The 22,119-nt window shown below is 38.6% G+C and overlaps 1 protein-coding gene across 4 annotated transcripts in view; it reads left to right on the top strand.

The window, feature by feature from the left end:
- DOCK10 (dedicator of cytokinesis 10) overlaps positions 1 to 22,119 on the top strand; it is a gene marked incomplete at its 5' end in the record, with an annotated part of 280,108 nt that overhangs the window by 164,643 nt on the left and 93,346 nt on the right. For all 4 annotated transcript variants that reach the window (XM_082658291.1, XM_082658290.1, XM_082658292.1 and 1 more), the window contains 7 exons: positions 3,757 to 3,829; positions 4,106 to 4,228; positions 4,474 to 4,608; positions 13,537 to 13,720; positions 14,972 to 15,057; positions 15,332 to 15,415; positions 15,535 to 15,690. In XM_082658291.1, the coding sequence (XP_082514417.1) occupies positions 3,757 to 3,829; positions 4,106 to 4,228; positions 4,474 to 4,608; positions 13,537 to 13,720; positions 14,972 to 15,057; positions 15,332 to 15,415; positions 15,535 to 15,690 (841 nt within the window). The remainder of the gene's footprint in view (positions 1 to 3,756; positions 3,830 to 4,105; positions 4,229 to 4,473; positions 4,609 to 13,536; positions 13,721 to 14,971; positions 15,058 to 15,331; positions 15,416 to 15,534; positions 15,691 to 22,119) is intronic.

Raw genomic sequence — 22,119 nt, forward strand, 5'->3', positions numbered from 1 at the left:
GTGAAACTTTGGCTATCATTTATAGGCTATCTCAGTTGTTATTTTCAATTCTCTGATGGGAGATTTGTGGAAAAACCCTCACAAGTATTTAACCTTATACACTGAGATTCATGAAAACCCTATTTTGTTTCCTTAATTGTTCGTTATTTCATTGCTAGTTTGAAAGGCTGTTCCTTCTCTCCTTTCTTTACACTTTTATAACTATCTTTGCAGAAATGAGAGTTGGACTGTGGATCATGGCCTCTATTGCAAGCCACAATTATCAAGAACAAATGCCTATAAAATTATTCTTTGGTAAGAAAGAAAAGAAAGGATGAACCATGCTGGCAAAAGAGGACAGAGTAAAGAATTCAGAAATGAATAGAACTGCCTCAAGGTCAAAGGGAGACGGGCAGGAAAGGACTAGCATATAATTTAGGTCCACCCCGGAGCCAAACATTGACCTTCCAGTTCAAGTTTGTCTTTGCTGCCTCATCCTCAGTTTTCCCTACTCATCCCTTTATCTTTCACTTGGGGTGTTTCCTTAATAGTGCCTTTACTGCCCTGCCATCATTTTAAGAATCCTGGAACACTCATGTCTCCTCCTCTGCAGACAAATTACTTTGAATAATTGCTCTGAAATAAGCCCTTTGAACCTGCGTCTGAATCTCAGGCAGTGTGTCACCTCTGGAAGGAGCAAGGGTTGAGGAAAGGGTTGTGTTTACGTGCTTTATTTTGCCCATCAAATGAAAAGGCAAAAGGAACTGCTTCTGGTTCAAGGAGTGTCAAGATGTTGTTAAGGAGAAGAGGAGTATTTTTGGTGGGATGGGGAGAATTTCCCAGTGGTCCCAAAATAACAGTGTGGTCTGTTACCTGTTATGCCTTCATATAAGGTTGACCCTAACCAAAAGAGGCAGAACAAGTTAACATCAGTGGCAGTTGGCCCAAACTTGAGTATCTCTAAGGTTCTGCAAGAAGGTGAAAGAACTACAGGTACACCAGGATCCTTTGCAAGAGAAAAATGGCTGCAGTCATACTTAACATGCTTATTAAAGATGGTTTGGACTAATCTGTCCTTGATACAGGAAGTATCGTTTCAGAGATAAGGCTTCTGACCCCATCTCTTTCACTATGTGTTTATGTGAGTAACTGTTATGGACTTCGTTTTCTTCTCAGCAAAATAACAAGATTAGACTAGATGTGGATTCCCAGTATTTGTGTCCAAAAGTCTGATTATACACATATACGTTTGAATAAAAAGCAATATGCTACTTAGTACATATTTAGACTTCAGTACAAAATCTTTGTTATCTTGGTATATATTTTTGAGCTTGCAAATAAATCATGGATGAGGAAGGTTGTATTATATATTAATATGTTTTTGAAATTTGGACTAACACATACCCATGCAAGTAAATTCATACACATTAATTAACAAGTATTTATTGATCACTTACCCTTACCATGTTTCTGAACCTGTTGTGATGATAACCTCGAAATACACATTTCCTACCACTCTTCTTTCAAGCCTCTGGCTTTGAAATAAAACTGTTACCATCTGCAACTACTTATCTATGGGTCTTGGGATGTCCTGTCAAGACTGTGGAATGGAAACAAAATAGAGAAATAAATTGGAATTAGGACTGAAGTGAGACTCTAGGTATCATTTATAACACTCAATATCAAGTACTGTGTACCCCAGAATAGCTTTATTTTTATTAGTTATGAATTTTAGTAGCAAGGGACTTTCATTAATTTGAATTTATAGGATAAATTCACAATAATAAGATACTTTTTAAAAACCTATTTAACATGTTGGAGGTGCCTCTTAGGATTTTGATCACCAAAAATGTGTCCTACTGCTAAAAAGAACATCGCCAAGAAGCCTTCCAAAAACAAAAGTTTAAGTTATACCTTTTCATATTATCTCACTTCTGTGATATCCTTGTTCACCTTGCCTCTCAATAATTCAGTCAGCAAACGCATATTGATCATGTCTACAACAGGAAAGAAAAAAGCCGAGTGAGATGTAGATGAGACTTTATTAGAGTCACTGGCTTTAAGAAATGTATAATCTGCTGGAAGGCTAAGACAGGAGTCCAAATAACAGAACCAGGCAAGCATCATAAGAGACGTATGCTCAACATCTACAGGAAGACAGTCCTAATTCTGTAGATCCAGAACACCTTCATGGAAATGACTTTGGGAGCACAAACTCTTGCCAATATCGTTCAGCCTTAAAAAGGAACGAAATCCTGATACACTCCCCAACATGAATGAACCTTGAAGACATTATGCTAAGTGAAATAAGCCAGCCACAAAAAAGACAAATATTGCATGACTCCACTCATATGAAGTACCAAGAATAGTTCATTTCATAGAGATAGAAAGTAGAATGATAACCCGGGGCTGGGGAAAGGGAAAAATGGGGAATTATTGTTTAATGGGTACAGAGTCAGTTTGGGAATAAAAGTGGTCTGGAGATGGACAGTGGGGATGGCTGTACAGTGTGAATCTACTTAATGCTACTGAACTGTGCACTTAAAAACAGTTAAAATAGTAATTCTTCTGTTATGTATATTTTACCACAATAGAAAAAACATTGATCAGGTACGGAGGATGTGGTTCTGATCTCAGGCTTTTCTACAGTTTGATAGTGAGGACGGTGTTTTTTGTGCTCTTTCTCTGCTGTGAACTGGGAATGGGCATTTCTGTGTCTTTCAGAAGGAGGGTACAGAATATTTTGAATCCGTTTGAGTCCACTGAATCCCTATGTGAATGCACGGCTTGGTGATTTTATGAGTACATATATAATATATATATATGTGTGTGTGTACATATACGTATACACATGTATGTATAGACATATATGAATACATATAAAGAGTCCTTGGTCACTCCCCTTGCTATCTGGAACATCATCAACATAGGAAGCCATTTGTAATGGGAATACTGAATGTGCCCCTGGGCTTTTTTCTCAATAGTCAACTTCTGAGATTGCTTCTACATAATATAAATCATTTTAAAGAAAACACATCTCCTGTGCCACTCTCCGTGTAGGATTTTCTAGTTAGGTATAAAGGAATGCCTGAATTTTGGATGATACTGTCTGGTTTCCATTCAACCATGTGTTATGAGGTAGAATCAAGCCAAGGGAAGTTTATTTCTGTCTTATTTTACCATTTATAGGGCCAAGTGTACACTCTTACTCCTCTGGGCTCGTCAGTGACGCTCTAAGAGGCTTTACTGTGCTACCATGGAAATCCCCAAAGCTAGCACAATTGCTGCTAAGTCACGTTGGTGCAGGCTTCTGGGAGAGGCCAAGGTTAGGGGAGCAGCGCAGCCTGGTGGCCAGAGCCCTGGGTGGTTCTTCAGATGACTGTCCTGTAGCCTTGGATATGTCACATAAAAGCAAAAGGGGGAAAAAAAAAAAAGATAATGAAAATATCAGTACTTTATATTCCACTTCAAAATGTGGAGGAAGGAAAATATAAATCACCAAGCCCTTAAAATTGTCCCACTTACCTTCGTGTAATTAAAAAGGACATGTGTAAATCTGTATAAATAGTAACTCTGTGGTTTAAAATGGAGATTTAATTTCTGGAGATAAATAATGGTGTAAGGGGAAAGTTAATACTTCCAAAGGAAGTGGGCCCCTCACGAGATTATATTATTTTATAAAAACGTGTAAGAAAGCCACCACAATAGCTGTTACCCAGCTGAAAGCAATGTCTCAAATGACACATCAGAATCTTTTTTTTTTTTTTTTAATATCAGAGCAGAATACAAACCAGAGAAACTTCCTTCACATTCCTTTGAGGTTGACCATGAAGATGCTGATAAGGATGAAGTAAGTAAATGGTTGAAAGTGAAATGTTTAAAACATGAGGATAATTAGCTCCTGTCTTTCACTAGCGTGTTTCAAATTCAGACCAGTTTCTCCTAAAGCTGCAGTAGCTGTTGGTGTGAAGGCTTTTAGATAAAATGAATCACATGTGTTTTGAAATTGAACATGATTTCTTAAGATGAGTCAAAGAGAGAAAAAGGAGTCTCGTTTTTAAGCACAGTGTCTAAGATCTGGGATTCACAGAAGATGGCTGTGATGCTAATGATGTCTTCTGTACAGGATACCACTTCTCACTCATCCTCCAAGGGCGGAGGGGGAATGGGAGGAACTGGAGTTTTCAAGTCTGGCTGGCTCTACAAGGGGAATTTTAACAGCACCGTGAATAATACCATTACCGTTCGGGTAAGGAGACATCAAGACTCATCTTTGTTTCTGCCACCTTTCTTCACTCCCTCCTCCACTTCGGTCACAGAACAGAGGAGAGCCATTTGCATTGAGTTTTATTCATGTCATATTTTATTTATGAGAAAGGAGGATGTTCTTCTCTAGAACAGTGCCCTAGAAACGTAGCACTCTTGAAGGAATTAGAAGTAGTCTAATTTCTGTGAATTTGAACTACCTCCTTACATTTTTTTCCCTTTATTTAGTCATTCAAAAAGCGCTTCTTCCAGCTGACTCAGTTGCCAGATAATTCCTACATCATGAATTTTTACAAAGATGAAAAAATATCCAAAGAACCCAAAGGTTGCATCTTTTTGGATTCCTGTACAGGTGTGGTACAGGTGAGTAGAGATCTCTTTTCCCCCGAGTTTTTTTAATCGAAAAGTGTGTTCATCCAATCATTATTCATTCATTCCAAAAATATGTATGGAGTATCTGATATGAGCCGAGAACTGTTTCAAACTCTAAGGATTCAGTGGAGAGCAAGGCAGCCTAGATACCTGCTTTCACAAAACTCATTTCAATAAAGTAAGGAAAACAGAAAATACGTAAAGAAAGAAATAAACAGAATGGAATGATTGGTAAAATCTGGAATAAAGAAAATAAACAGGGTTACAGAAGGTAGAGAGACGATGGTGAGGTGGCAAAGGAATTTTTATGCTGCAGAAGTGAGAAAAACATTTATGAAGAGAAAATATTTGATCTAGAGATGAAAGAATAAGCAGGGGCAGCAAATGCAAAGGTCCTGAGGCAAGAGCAAGTCTGCTATACTCAAGGCAAAGAGGAAAATTACCACCTGCATGGCGGCAGTGTAGAGATCCACCAAGCTAAAGAATTCAGTAAGATTATATGTAAATCACATAGTTCAAAGAAGGCTCTTCATGAATGTTATCTTTATTATTAGGTAGTAAGTAATAAGATAGTAAATTTACAGTGTGTAAATACATCATCCTTCTTCAAAGAGCAGGTTTCTTCAAAGGCAAGGATTACATTGATTCTCAAGAGTTAATCTCAGAAACAGACACAGTGCCTGTAATAGACAATACTGTTCTGCAAAGCCTTGGTCCTCAAAGTATTGTCCTTAGTATTAAATTTGACATGGACCACGGTGGCAAAGGGAAGCAAAATAATTCCATAGGCCTCACTTGGACATCTTATTTTCAAAAATTTTATCCTACTTTGATGAAATAGCTATCCTTATTCTCGCTCATGTAAAAATTGAAGCAATAAGTGTTTTAGCAGTCTTCCCTCAAATTTCACATTAAGACGCTGGCCCATTTAGGTTGAGGGTCATAGGCCACCAGGAACAATTCTTTATCTTATCACCAAAGTACAGGCATTCACATAACTTGCTACATGGCTGAGATTACATTTCAGATTAATACCAGGGGCACTCAGATGTGTGAATGCAAAATAAAGTTCTCTTTAGTCACTCAAGCCTGGTCTATTTCTGGATGGTTTATCCATTAAAATCTGGAATTTCTCCAGAAAGTAATAATGCTGCACTTTAAAAGGAAAGAATTAATTAAGTGTTGCTGAGCCCTCCACTAGAAATGAAAGAAAACTGCTTTTTAACACAGATGCCAGCCTTCCTTATGGAAAGGGCAATAAGGATCTTACTGGAGGGTGGAGATAGTTTTCTATTGTTGGTCACAAAGGAGACTCTTTGGCTTTAGAAATATGAAATAATACTTTAACAATAGGTTAAAGATCAATAACTACATTTTACAGACATTGAGCTGAAAAACTTATTTTCTTTTCTATTTGTACTTCCAAACTTGCTCTAGCAAATGAGTCATCATCTTCTAAGAAGTATCATTGTAGCCCTTGTTAGGTATCAAGTTTGCAGAGATATGAATTATTGTGTAATTTCTTCTTCCAAGAACTATGTAACTCTGTTGAACACACAGTTAGTTAGTGCTCTAATCTGACCTTCCACTACAGGTACCTTTTCTCCATCACATCTTAGACTGTGTTTCAGTCTCTGCTTAAGCAGTACCTTGAAAAGAGAATGTCTTCTAAGGAAAACGTAAGCTTGGGGTTTTTACTGGTCGATGTTCGAATCCTAGTTTCACCATTTACTATCTGAGAGCCTTGAGTAAGTTACTCAAGCTCTTTGATTTTTGGTGTCTCATCTGTAAAACCAAAATAAATGGCTAACATGTGATAAGGATCTGGGAGATAGTGTGTCCTCAGCCATCCTTTCCTAGTCTTTCCATTAATTACAAAGGTCACAACTTTGAGAGATAAACACTCCATCGTGGGAAAGCCCTTCTAGAAAATATTGATTCACCTTCCTGAAATATCTACCTAAACTTGCTAATTTATCCATTTCTTTCTTCATTCATTCATTCATCCAGCAAACTTATTTAGTGCTTATGACATGCAGGAACTGTGCTTAAGCATTAGGAATTCCCTGCTGAAATCATGACCAGAGAAGGACATAGGCTCATAACTCACTATTACACAGTGTCTCAAGAGCTATAATGGAGGTATAAATGGCACTTTCTATGCAATGTTCTAGGAACATGGAACAGTGATAAACTCTTCTGGGTTGGCTGGAAGGATGCATACAAAAAATGGGCATATAGGTAGGAATCTCCAAGGTAGATTTTACACCTTCAAGCACAACTGAATAATCCTACTTCACTTTCCAATAGATATTAGCCATTCAAGTACCCGGGAACATGTATTTTATCTCTTAAAGGGTTTGGCTCTGTATCCCTGTATTTGTATTCCTCTTTATCAAGAGCTTGTTACCCTTTATAGAGGGAGGGACCTTTAGCTTCTTGAGATCACTTTGGGAAGGTAGACATCTGGGTCCCTTGTCACCTTATGTCTGCCAGTTCTTATGTATTTGCTTACAGCTCTTTCTAACTTGTAAGTTTTGCATCTGGAAAAAAAGATACTGAATCAGAGAGTGCGAGTTTAGTCATTGCTCCAGCAAGTTCTCAGGCACAAAATGTGCCTGGAGACGAAACACGTACACACAGAAGCACAAAGCAAATGAATAATAGGATGAGTCAGACCTATTTTGTCAAGAATCATTGTCAGTTGCCCTTGAATAAAACAGAGAAGAGAAACAAAGAGTTTGCCTCAGGAAGTGCTACCTACCACCCAGCATTCTCAGGGCATTCATGCACATAAGAGTCTTGAGTGAACAAGCCTTTTACTTTGCTTCATTCAGACCCATTCTATATCACTGTGCTTTCCTAAGAATAATCCTTGGAATTCTTAGAAATATATTTCAAGGGCGACTTTAAATAGAGAGAAACTCCTACCCAGAGACTTCAGGTGACGTTTATGATTGGAAATTTCCTGGATCTTGGTAAAATAGAGACCTAACAGTAGTTTTCCACTTTTTTGTAATGTCATCAAACAGTACTAGATCTGTTTCACACCCCTCATTCCCAGTCTGAAGCAGAACTTCCAATTTTTGCTACTTCAGTTTTGATTTGAGACTAAGGCCTATTTGGACCTAAGCTATCCTATCTTGTTCCGTGAGAGTCTTCTCATTCATTCATTCATTCATTGGTCCATCCATCCATCCATCCATCCATTCCAGATCCTGCCACTGCGAAGGGAGTGAATAGCCCAGGAATCCCAGCTACCTAGGGTCCCTACCTCAACAGTGACAATGACTGATGTCACTTGATAGATAAAGGCTTAAATGAGGGTGGTGTGGTGCTGAATGCTGTTGATTTCCTCCTAGGTGCTGATCTTCCACCTTGTGGATGTGGGTTCTAAGACAACGGCCTTAGGGGCTTAACCAGAGTCTAGAAAGTCAGATGCCTTCTGCAGCTCAGGCCACTACAGGAAGGAAGTAGGGTCAGCTGTGAGGTAACAGGAGCAGCTCAGACTGTGTGTGCCCATATAAAGGCAGTCAAACTGGGAGGGAAAACAATGTGTACCTCCCAAGGACAATAAATTTAGAAGCCAACTATGACCTATAAACCCCCCATTAGCAAACCTTGGCTGTAAAGAATCTGACTTCCCATGATAACAATAAAAACCAGAATGACACTTGTAATCTTCTTCATCTAATACATTATTTGACAACAGTTGATGGAACATGCATTATTATTGTCCCAATTTATTAAAATAAAACTCAGCGAGATAAAGCGGCTTGCCCAAGTCACAGAGCTAATAAATGGAAAAATTACATTTGAGGCAGAAGAATGTCCAAAGTTACAGAAAGATGCCCAAGGAAATGCTTTGGTGATCATACATCCAGTGGACATGCTTGCATAGATACATACATTCATCCTACATAAGCCGCATAGGCAGAAGAAACACTACAAAGATAGGTGCTGGTGTGTCATTCAAGCAGTGAGTTTTGGATGTAAGATTTACTTCAGCAAATATATATGGAAACTTTTGCTTTATGCAAAGCACTGTGGGAAAGCCAAACATGAATTAGATGTGGTTTGTGTCTTCAAAGAACTTCCGGCCTGTGGGAGAACAGAACAGATATAGCACATGCCTGAGTAATTAAACACGAGTGACACATCTCAAACAATAGGTTCTGATAACATATGAAAGAAGGATATTACATTTATCACTGCATGATGCTACCTTATATTACACATATGTAATATACATATTGCTTATTTTTTCCTGACATTACATAACACTAGAATGTAAGTTCAATGAGGGCAAGCAGTTCGCTTGAACATTTTTAATGCTCTGTACTTGGCACATAGAAGGTAGCCAGTATATCTTGGTCGAATGAATGAACAAATAAGCATACAGAGAATGGAAAGGACTGCATGGATGGTAGCCATCAATACCAGTAACCTGGATTTGATGTTGTGTGTTTCCTCTTAAAACTCTTCTCTTGTTAAGGCAAAATTCTGTAAAAGATGCTAGCCACATAATAGGTACAGTGGCATATTTTGCTCGAATAACTTCCTTCAATATTCAGTCCTCCATTGGCTTTGGTGATTTTATTGGAGTGTCTATTTCAAAACTTTTCCAGATGAATATTGTGGAAAGAGACCAGTTTGCCACAACTCATTAAGCACACCATGTGGCATTAGGACGTATTTCCAGTTTCCTTTTATTTATGAAGTCACGTAGATAGACTGTGGTGACCTTGAATGAACAAAGTAGTTTCATCGGTCGCAAAGGATACTGATTTCAGGGAAATAAAGGAAAATTTGAGGAGTAATAAGAAAACGATTACTTCTTGATTATCATTTTAATGACTTAAAATTGCATTTCAAGATTATAAAAATGACCCATTGGTTTTCTGCTTTGGGTTTTTCTTTTTTGCTGTTTTATACGCCATTATCTTGGAGATTATGGAGAGTGAGATGGAAAACCACTTAGGCATCGTAATCTTCCCCAACATAAGCTTCTCTGCACTGCAAGTAGTTCTGTTTCACTCCAAGGAGAAAAAGATAATTTGGCTTTTGAGAAGTTGTGAATAGAATATTTATTTCATTTATAAATATCCCTTTTTGAGAAACAAGGGCTTGTTATACTTTGCTCAAATTTTTTTAAAAATTTAATATATAATACTGTTGAAGTTGGCAATCACATTTAATTCATTTAAAGTACAGAAGGCAATTTAGGAAATCAAGTTTTGTTCTTATTTTGTCATGTTTGTTATTAGTTCCTTGACAGCTGCATTTGAAAGCAGGTTGCAGCTCAATCCACTTTTAATTTGGACCCAGTATAAGTACTGAACATAGCTTTGCATCTGCCTGTCCCCATTGTTTACAGCATCAAATTAGTCAAGCAGATTCTTTCTTTTATTTTCAAGACAACCCTGAGACTTGTTTGCATTCTGCTATCCTCAGATGCTTTAGATCTGCTCTGAACTCTGGACATTTCTAGTTCTTTCCTGAGTGTCTATTTCTGTTCCTGTTGCTTTTTGAAGGATACAATACTATCATAGCAACGTGTCTCTTTTATACCTGCTCTTGGCCGTCTGTCTTTGCCCTCAGACCCTCTGTGTCAGTGCAGGTCACAGGCGGTTTTATGGACCTCCTTCTTCAGCACCCCAGGAAATGTGTGGGAGGGTGTGTGGAGGGAGTCTGCCCCACTCCTCATGCGGCAAGCATAACTTTTAAGAATTTGCATTCTTAAAGAAGCTACCTGGAGGTTTGCTTTGCACAGGACCACCCCGCCTCTGTTTACACTGCAGCCAAAATGATCTCAAAATGCAACTGTGGTCTTTAACTAGTCAAGTCATCCTTTCTGTATTCTCACAGAACACAGAGGGTGCTGCAAGAATAGTAGTATTCTCAACACACCATTGTAAAGCAATTATACTCCAATAAAGATGTTAAAAAAAAAAAAAAAGAATAGCAGTATTCTCATGTTGCAGTAACAATCCTGTTCTCAAAAAGAATTTTTATACCTTGATTTCATACGTCTTCTTCAATACATTCATACAAAAGTTAAATACATTTATCTTCCAGTTTCACATTTGGGTGATTAATTGGTTAACACCCATCGGCCCTGTTCCAACACCTTGTCTGTTTTTGCCCAGCACAAAATGTAAACACGAGAGAACCTCTTTAAGAATGAATACTGTCACTGCACTGAGGATAACTAGTGAGCTTCTGCCCTTATCAGGCTCATGGGCTATTGAAAATGGCAGCATGCAAGTGAGTCATTACAGGGCAAAGAAATAATAAAAATTGACAATAATACGAAAGTATGGACACGAGCAAAGAGCTTGTCCTTGGCGGAGTCTAGAAAGTACCATGTGAGCTGTGAGATTCCACAGTGAGAATCACAGTTAGCTTTTTAGCTAATTCTTCTTTCTCCTTCAATTCCCAATTTTTACTTTTTCTTGAGTCTTGTATGATGCCCTGCTGTCTACTTTCAGAAACCAGAACATCCCGGGCCATGGTTACCCATTTGGTGTGTGATTGTGCCAGGCAGGTGGCAAAGAAGGAGAAGGGCATCTGATGAGCATCTTCTTTGTGGCTGGTCATCTCAGGGGATGTTAAAGGATAAAGGGATTATTTCCTGTCTCCACCGCTTGCTGCCCGTGTATCCCAAGCATATTTTCATTTGTCTTCCCCAGCCTCAATGTTACCATATGTTAAATGGAATGATACAGTTTCTCTCATAGAGTTATTATGAGATTTAAATAAAATGGTGACTGAAATGGTCAGCACAGTGCCAGGTATATAGATGACAAGTGTTTAGTAAGTGTCATGTTTGTAGTAGTAGCCGTACTGTTGTGGAAGCTGAAAGGAGGACGCTATTTGGGGACGTTTTTAAGAGCCTCCCAAAGAAAGAGAACACTACCAGGAGTATATTAAAAATTACTCTTTCTTGGGCTTCCCTGGTGGCTGAGTGGTCGAGAGTCCGCCTGCCGATGCAGGGGACACGGGTTCGTGCCCCGGTCCGGGAAGATCCCACATGCCGCGGAGCGGCTGGGCCCGTGAGCCATGGCCGCTGAGCCTGCGCGTCTGGAGCCTGTGCTCCGCAACGGGAGAGGCCACAGCAGTGAGAGGCCCGCGTACCGCAAAAACAAACAAACAAACAAATTATTCTTTCTTGCCACCAAGAAATAGCAATCCTGTTCTCAGAAAGAATTTATACCTTGATGTTTAGCCGCAACCCCGCACTATAGTGCCGCTCTCATCTTAGCGTTCTATTATTGTTTGTATTTTACTTATCTTAATTGTGTAGGCTTTGCTTTATTACAGTTGTGAGTTCTCTAAAGGCGTTAGAACAGTGTGGGTAAGAGTTGAATACTTGTATCGGAGGTACCTAGGAGTGAATTAAATGTGGAACATCTTCAGAAGTTCTTACAGCCACCGCAGGTTATATAACACTAGTTTATATCATCAGGGGAAGTTTCTACTTTGCATTTGTATTTCTCATCTCATGGCAGAATATATAAAACTGCTGTAATAATCTGCTTTTGTATTCCCTCTACTTTAAATGTGCTTCTTTGACCTTTAAACAGCTCACTTCTTTTTACAGATTTCACCTTCTGTGAAAGTTCAATCTAGAGTAGCTACTCATCGCATCAGACCATTTTAATTCTCTGCACAACAGAGAATCTTTGTTTTTCATTTGTTTGTACATTTCTTCAATCATTCATTCATTCCCAACGAGAAGAACCTCTTCTGTCCCATTTATAAGATATGACTGTTTTGAACACACTGTTGTTGAATCCTTCTGTGTGAGAGCACTGGTACAGGACAGAGTGGTGACCCAGCTCTCATGGAGGCAGATGTAAGGGAGGAATATACTGTTCAAACAAACAAATGAAAGTGAATAAGCATGTAATCCCAAATTGTTGTGAGTGCCCCGGAGGACAAGAACCTTGTCCTAACTGGGGAACTGGGGAAGGTTCACTGAGCAAGGATAAATTCACTTGAGATCTGAAGAGTGAATACAAGTCACGGAAGTACTTGAAGGGCAAACATCGTGCTGTGTGCGTGAACCCATGCATGGTGATTTGGGATGAGAAGGTTGTTTCAGGCCTTTGTGGCAGCAACAAAGCCTATGATGGGAGCACATCCAGGGAACTAGAACAAAGCCTTGTGGGTTGGTCACAAAATGCAAAGTAGAGATGTCAAGTTCGAGAACAGTCTGGAGGTTGGTGGAGAAGCCAGAGACAGAGAAAGGAATTGGGGGTCCCTGGCATATGGATGTCATTTAAAGCCATTGGCCCAGAGGAGAAAGGAAGGAGTCTAAGGCAGAGCTGAGGTCAGCATGACAAGTCGCCAAGATAAGGAAGAGCCAGTAGAGGTGACTGAAAAGTGGTGGCCATTCAGGAGGAAAGGGAACTAGCGTAGAGTGTAGTCATGGAGAAACCCAGAGAGAGATGGGTTTCAAGAAGCCACTGTGTTAATTCTGATGAGAGGTCAAGGAAGATATGAAGAAAGAGATGTCCTTGAGTAGTACAGCAGCATAGAGTTTGTTGGTGATCTTGGCAAGTGCTGCCTCTGGTGTACGATGGGGTCAAAAACCCAACTGGAGTGAGTTGTAGACAGAACACAAGGTGAGGAAGTGAAGGCAGCAACTCAAAGCAACTATTTGAAGAAGCTTAGAATATACTCCTCCACCTGCCTGAAGATGAAATTTTTGAGCCAACATGCTCATCCAATCAAGAAAAATGTACAAAAAGGCTTGAAAGAAACCAAACGAAATGATTCTTATCCAGCTAAATTTTTGTCTTGTTTTGGAAGATCTCCTTGAGGCCATCTACTCATGAGGAAAGACCCCGTAAAAAGCGTCTCCCACTCTCTAAGACTTGGTGTCTGGTGTTTTTCTTTCTTTTCATGCCACAGAATAACAGACTAAGAAAATATGCCTTCGAATTGAAAATGAATGACCTGACCTATTTTGTGCTGGCGGCTGAAACGGAGTCAGATATGGAGGAGTGGATCCACACCCTCAGCCGCATCCTGCAGATCAGTCCTGAGGGCCCCCCTCAGGGCAGAAGGAGCGCCGAGCTCACGGAGCTGGGGCTGGGTGAGCGCTTGCACACCCGCCTCCCTTCCCTCGCGAAGTGCGCATTTGGTTCATTTCAGCTGCTACTAACCCTGGTAGCCGTCAGGTGTAGCTCTTCCAACCCTGAGCTATTCGCTCCGGGAAATCACCCATAAACCTTTACTTTTACTCAGTAGTGAGAGTCACCACACAGAGGTATGATTCTGAGTTGCCAGGCAATGCTTTGAGGCTGACATCCAGCCAATGATGTTAGGAACCATCGGTCAGCGGTATTAAAAATATACCCATGTCTGATGGGGTGTTAGAGGGGAGATTCTGTGTTTTATAGCCTTTCATTAAATTTAATTAATGAACATAATATCTGTAATGGCAAATATGCATTCTTTCCTTTTAGTTGAAAGGCATCTTTCACGTGTGCTTTTGACCCCACTGAGATCAGCCTAGTCGTGGAAGTTCCATAAATTTTGCATGGTATTCGAGATTTTTATAAGACAGATTTTTTTTTCTGCCCATCCTAATTCTTTCGTATAATTCTAATCCAGGCTAAGCAAAGAGAAGAGAACAAGAGAGAGGAAAGAGAGGATGAAAAGTAGGGGAGAAAACAGGTCTGTAGCCACATCGAAGACAAGTTCACCTTCAGAGTCAGTGATCCTAAAGGAAAATTACTTTAAGACATTTTTCATAACACATGATATGTTATTTTAAGTCTTTAAGTTCTGATAGTCTGTGTATCATATGAGAGAGTCATGAGATAATAAGGAAGAAAATTATGGTTGACTTTAATACAACTGCCATATATCATAGTAAGTGTTTTACATTCATGATTTGCTTACTAATGATCAACTAGAATATTAATGTTTACAGAGTCTTAGAGAGTTTAACTGAAGCTAGAATGTGGGTTTTACATTGATGGCCTAAGAGTCAGAATTATCCAAAATATATTCATATATAAGAAAACTTTAGTATGCATTAATGAACTGCGACAAAACAACCTCAAGTATAAATGTAGTATTGTAAGGGTCCATAGTTCTTATGGGCACAGGATGGTGTCACGGAGAGTGTCCCAAAATGAGCACCAGGACATCTGATTTCCAGGCCCAGTTCATCTAACAATACGGAATACTAGAGCCAGGACACAGTGAAGCCACCTCCTCACCAATATCCATCCCCCATCGCTCTGGAGTCTAACCCAGTTGTTACATGTCACAGGCTAGAGAAAGGAATGATTCATGAGAACTGTTTAATAACCCAGTCTTGGTGTATCTTTTCAAGATTCCCTGGATAATTCTATAACGTGTGAATGCACACCGGAGGAAACAGATTCTTCAGAGAACAACCTACACCCAGACTTCACAAAAGTAATAAAGCTGACATTTTTCTATGAAAATAAATTCGAATTACTTATTGTTTATTGCTTTCATGGAAAAGATATAAATGCTTTCTTCTAAGATTTAGACTAAGAAACACAACAGTCAGAAAACAAAAGCATGTTTCTATAAGACTGTGGAGTGTTCATGGATGATATTAAAGCAGTGCTGATACTAAGGGGCTATTTCTTGGCCGTGTGGATGGAGCTGGGCCGTAAGTTTCTGGCTATTTAGATACTAAGAACTAACACAGTTTTCTCTGTAGTACCTCACAGAAACTGAAGAGATTGTCAAAGCAACTCGAAACGCGGAGAGGCTAAATCTGTTCTTGCTGGATCCAGATATAGATGTAAGTCGGAATTCTCTCTAAGCAGACATGAACTTGATTCGTACAGTTGTGGTTTATAATTTAGAATCTCTTTTCTTATGATGGGTGTTTGTTGAGTAAAACTTCCCAAACTTTTTTAGAGCTTGAAACTTCAGAAGAAGGATCTTTTAGAACCTGAGTTTGTGATCAAACCATTTGAAGAAAAAGCTGCTAAGAGAATCATGATCATTTGTAAAGCTCTCAACTTAAGTCTCCAGGGATGTGTTACAGAGAATGAAAACGATCCGGCAACAAATGTAAGTTTCTCTTCTGTTACATCCTATAGATCGGCCAACATCACACCACCCTCGTTAAAATCTTTTATTCAATTCTTGATCTTTCCAGGCACTGAGTTCACACCCTCAATTGTACCAAGGGTATGATTGACAGCATTTTTCCACATGAAAAAATGCACACGTTATGAAGTGGAATTGTCAGGACACTGCCATAGAATTTCCCTTTTAACTTAAAGAAGTATCGAAAGGATTATGCTCTAGGGTTCTTTCCATTAAATCAGCACAGTGGTTCAGAGTTTCCAAAGATATTGTTTGTATCTTCTTGGAACTTGAGATGGCTTTTAAATTGATATTTTTATTTTAATATTTATGTGTTAATTTTCATGTATATTAGAGAATATTTATAATGAGCAAATCAACCCTGTGTTTTCACAGCTACTGCTGCTTATGACAAGGCTAAATAGTGAATCAAGTAAAATAATACTATATAAATATTAAATAAATAATACACGTAACTGGTAGGGAAAAAAAGGTGCTTCACTGATATTTGGGAAACATCACTGTGCTCATTAAATCCATACAAGATTCCTCTTCTTACCAAGTGGGCTCTCTTGAAATTTCACTCTTAGTATTCTAGGGGACAATTCTATACTAATTGTAAATGTATGTGTGGGAAGGGGACATTTTGTGAGCATAAATATTATTAAAGGTTGAACTATAAAAAAGGGAATAAAAAGCACTCATAATCCTAACATCAAAAATCATTGTTAATATATTGGTGTGTTCCCTTTCATTCTTTGTTAATGCGTTCTGTCCTCATTTCTCATAAAGCATCCCTCAATTGTCATCTTTCACCTTAAAGAAGAAAACTTATTTCCAGATCCATGATACAAGCCACATTTGCTTTTAAAAGGTAGACACAGCATTAAGTTTTCTCTGCAGATTGCACACACAATCCTGTACATGCCTTTATTTATGATGTAGTAAAACGAGCCTCGTTAGTTTGACAGTGAGTTGCTGGCAAAATGGGTGAACTCTTTCGAAAGACTGTAACCTACTGCCCTTGGGTCTTCAGGCACCTCACTGGTTGTCTGAGCCCCCTTCTTCCTGGTGTAATAGCAGGACAACGGTACATGCTATGGACCTCAGGAGAATGAGGAGAATCAAGTAACAAATGCCTGACTTTCCCACTTACAAGTTGTTCCACGCTGGGCAAGTGGCTTAACTTCAGTCTCCTCTTCTGAAAATGGGGAAAATAATAAGACTATTTCAAATAGCCGTTGTGAAGATTAAATATGGTGCCCGGCGCAGAGCAAGCATTCATTAAATATTAACTCTTATTCTAATATCTGGGAAATTGCTTTGAAATTTGTAAATACAATGCATGCAAGGTATTGATGTTTTCAATGTTACCTGTGAGATTCTTGTTGACAAGTAAGCTAAAATTGAGATTAGTTGCCAGTAAGAATCTTCCTCCAAAATGAAGCTTCCTCATGTTTTATAACTGTAACTGTGCACTAGGTTATGTGAGACTGAAAGCAGTTGAAGTTGAGTTAACTCATTCTCCAGCAAATATTTATTCAGTGCACCTACTAGACCCAGACTTGTTCTAAGTACTGGATAAACAGCAGGGAACGAAATCAACAAGGTCCCTAGCCTCTTGAAGACTAGATTCTTTTGGAAAAGGACCGAAGTAAATAAGGAAACGAATAAATTAACAAGATAATTGCACATTGTGCAAAGTTCTTTAAAATAAATCAATATAAAGAGATGTGATACAGAGGAACTGGGAAGAAGGCTGCTGTAGGTGGGGGGCCATGGGAGACCTCTCTGAGCGGGTGACATTTGAACAGAGACCAAAGGTTGAGAAGGATAAAATGTCAGGTCAGGGCAAAAGATTCCAGGCAGAAGAAAGAACAAGCGTGAATGCCCTGAGACAGTTAAGTCTTGGCAAGTTCTGGGAACTGAAAGGAGATAGTGAGGGGAAGGGCAGACCAACATGCGGTGGGAGAAACAGTACAGGGTAAGATTAGGTAGGGTCTTATAAGCTGTAGCAAAGAGTTTGGATTTATCCTAGGTGTGAGTGGAGGCTATTCAAGAGTTGAAAGCACATTAAAATGGTGTGACCTAATTTGTGTTTTTAAAACATCTCATTAGAAGAATGGATTGGAGGAAACAAGAGTTGAACAGGGAAAGCAGTTAGAAGCCTATTACTATAGTTCACATCACGGCTTGCGCTAGGGCTGGCAAGGAGGAGGGAGAGGAATGGATGGATTTGACTGCTGTTTTGTAAATTGAACTGACAGTTTTTTCAGATACGTTGCATATACAGGATAAGGGGAAGGGAAATCTGAATGCTGAGTCCCTAGTCTTTGCTTTAAACACTTAGACGCATGGTGGTGCCATTACTAAGAGGACAAGACTAGAGGAAGAGCAGATTTGGGGGATACAGGCCGAGAAGTACATTACGGATATGTGAAGCTTAATCAGCCTATTAGATATCCAAATAGAGATGGCCAGTGGGCAGATTCAAATACAAGTTTGGAACTCAAAGGCATGGCATGAACAGAGATACAAATTTGGAAGTCTGGTACAGACAGTGACCTAGAGGGAATCATGTAGGAATTTCTGTGTGTGTAGGAAACATTTAATGGATGAACAGAGAAGTGACCAGAGAAGAATCAGAAGGAATGTTCATGGATGTAGAGATAAACCAGGAAAGAGTGGGTCATGACGCCAAGAGAGAAAGGGTCAGCTATGTGGAATGGTGCTGAGAAGCTGAATAACAAGAAGCCAGAGAGCAGCGTGGTAGATGTGGCCACATGGAGGATGACTATAGCAGAAAAAACTTCCTTGGAGTGAAAATGTTAGGAGGAGCAATCAGAACATACTTTCATTTGGGAGTAAAAAAAAAAAACAACTAGAAACTTAGTTCTTGAAACTATATTTGGAAATATCAGGAAAATTTAACCTAAATTATAATGTCACTTAATCTAAATTTTATTAAATAAAAATAAATGCTTTTTTTGACCGGGTACATCTTTAAGTGTGATTAAAAGCTCAAATTTAGAAACGGAAACTCAAAGATAATGGGCTTTTCTTTCCAGTGCCAGGGGCATATGACTCCTTCCACATGGCTTCGTATCTTTATTCTAAAGCCCATATTCAGAAGCTAAATGTGTGTATTTGGGCCAATCTCGCCAGGCAAGAGAGCACATGCAGCTCAAAGAGCAGCTTCTGTGAGCCCTTTCTTATGTGTCAGGCCATAGGAATAAGCCAATTCCAAGTGCTCTGTATGTCTGTATTATTTTTAATTTATTTTACAGTTGATACACATGTTTAAAAACTAGGAAAAGAATTTTAAGAATAATTTCATAGTGCTTATAAACAATAATGTAAAAAAACCGAGAAAACAGCCTCACCTGAACTCAAGTGCAATTTTGTATGTAATGGCATTGTTTTAAAAAATCTTTGTGTGATTATTCAGTGATACTCATTAATGTCGCTATTTTTAAATTCATTGTTTGTAACTCAGTGAGCATGCTTTTAAATTAATTGAAATATTTCTCCAAGTTGCTGAAGAGCCAGCAATTCAGTAGCATTTAATGAATGAGCTTCTAAAAAGACACCCTAAAAGGACTTTTTCACGATGGGGAAACAATACTTGACAGCATGTTATTTTTTAGTCAGTCAGTTGAAAACCAAATTCAAGTTGATGGTTTTAGAGTATAAAATATTTCTTTGAAAATAAAAATTGATTCCAAAAATCTGAACTAATAAAACTGCTTCACAGCTGAGCTACATTTAAAATGCCATGTTCTTGAATTTTTTTAAAGAGAAGTACAGAATTCTAAACATCAGAAACCTATGACTTAATTTGTTAGGCTTTGAAGGTTCTAAACAACACTTTATTGAAAAGCTGGTGATTCAAAAAGTAAGATGTGAATGGCCATCATCAAAAAGTCTACAAACAATAAATGCTGGAGAGGGTGTGGAGAAAAGGGAACCATTTTTCACTGTTGGTGGGAATGCAAACTGATGTAGCCACTATGGAGAACAGTATGGAGGTTCCTTAAAAAACTAAAAATAGAACTACCATATGACCCAGCAATCCCACTACTGGGCATATACCCTGAGAAAACCATAATTCAAAAAGACACATGTACTCCAATGTTCATTGCAGCACTATTTACAATAGTCAGGACATGGAAACAACCTAAATGTCCAATGAGATGAATGAATAAAGAACATGTGGTACATATATACAATGGAATATTACTCAGCAATAAAAAGGAACGAAACTGGGTCATTTGTAGAGATGTAGTTGGACCTAGAGTCTGTCATACAGAGTGAAGTAATTCAGAAAGAGAAAAACAAATATCGTACATTAACGCCTACATGTGGAATCTAGAAAAATGGTACAGATGAAACTATTTGCAAGGCAGGATAGAGACACAGACGTAGAGAACGGACATGTGGACATGGTGGGGGGGAAAGGGGGTGGGATGAATTGGGAGATTGGGATTGGCATATACACACTACCATGTGTAAAATAGATAGCTAGTGGGAACCTGCTGTACAGCACAGGGAGCTCAGCTCGGTGCTCTGTGATGACCTAGAGGGGTGGGGTATGGGAGGAGGGAAGTCCAAGAGGGAGGGGATATATGTATACATATAGCTGATTCACTTCATTGTACAGCAGAAACTAACACAACATTGCAAAGCAATTTTACTCCAATTAAAAAACGGTAAGGTGTGACATTTAAGTTGAAAAGGTGGATTGGAGGAAATAAGTGAAGCACCATATGAGCTTTAATTCCTGATGGATTATCAAAGTAGGTGATTTATGTCCATTCACGAAGCAGAAATGAAAATCAAAAGGCAGCAATTCACAAAAACTTAATAAGGATTTTTTTCCTTTGACCTTCAATGTGTTTGGGGTTCCTACCTGAGTTATTTTCACATAATTTTGTATTTTTCAACTCTTAGCAGACTACCACTGCCACAAACCAAGAGTTTTTCTAAACTAAATTAAATTGGTAAAATATGAAACTTTTCCATTTTGTCTTATTTTTAAAAACGAATGCGTTGAATTTTATTTTATGTGTAATTGTAACAGTAAGGGAGCTGGCAGGTATTGCTAATATTAAGGAATTAAACTAATACTCCTGTTATAAACTCGCCATAATCCTGCATTTCAAAGAACACGATACTTATTAAACATTCAGCAAAATCCACAGCATGAGTGAGTCTGTACAGTGATGAACTTGGTCACAATGTATTTTTTGTATGTAACCTGCTTATCCACAGAATCCTGGTGGGCAGGAGGCATCAATTCAAGATTAAGTAACATAAACAAAAGTTAAAAAACTTTTTATAAGTATATTCATTTTCAGAAGCCTGTAGTTAATTACATATGTATGTATTTACATATATATGTATGTATATAATTATTCATGTGTGTATTTATATATATATGTCTGTGTATATAATTACATGTACATATATTGGGTTGGCCAAAAAGTTCGTCCGTTTTTTCCATGTTACAGAAAAACCTGAGTGAACTTTTTGGCCAACCAATATTTATTTCAGTCCTTGTTTTATTTAATTTCTCTTGCATTTGACATTTTTCTAGTTGAAAATTATTTCTTTCTGAAATCTTTCTTCTTCTGTGTCTTTGATAACTCTGGCAGCATTAAAAAAAATTTAGCAGCTTGTTTTTAAAAATCTCTCTCCACTCCCCCATCTCCTTTGTAAGCTGTTTTCCCTACTCCAGTCTCTATCCTGTGCATGTTCATATTTCCTAAGATGCCATTCTGATTCTCTTCTTTTTATTTAATGCCTTGAATAGGCACTCACATCCCCTAATCTTTTGGGTTCAGATCTCCAGCCCAATTTCCTTGACTGGGCTCAAAACTCATATGTCCAACTGCTCCTGGAAAGTCTTACAGACGATTCTCTGTACCAAAGAATTCATCTTTGTATCCTCATCCTATATATTAGTGAATGGCATTGTCATTCACTTAGTTTCCTATAGCTCCAAACCTGGGGATTTTCTTTTATTCATGCCCTTGTGAACCCTCTCTCCAACTAACCAACCCACGCACACAAGCAATGGATTTCCAAGCCTTTTGGTTGTACCTTCCTAACGTTTCTCAAATGTATCTTCTGCAAACACATCCTAACTTTTTGTTTCCACTCTGATCTCACTCTAAACCTGTGTTTTTTCATGTCTTTGTGACTTTGCCATGTCACTCCACCTACTAGAAGCCCTTTATAACTCCCCCTTTACCAAATTTCTACTTCTTTAAAACTCAAGCAAGAAACTTTCCCTTCCCTTTCCGTCTTCCTTTACCTTCGCATTTGCCCTTTACTTCACATCTTCCTCTTCCTTCTTAGCACGGTAGTAAGAGGTTAAGGGAGCAATCACACAGAGGCTTGGAAGTTGAG

Source organism: Grampus griseus, assembly GCF_964374135.1.
Source record: "Grampus griseus genome assembly, chromosome: 7".
NCBI lineage: Eukaryota > Metazoa > Chordata > Mammalia > Artiodactyla > Delphinidae > Grampus > Grampus griseus.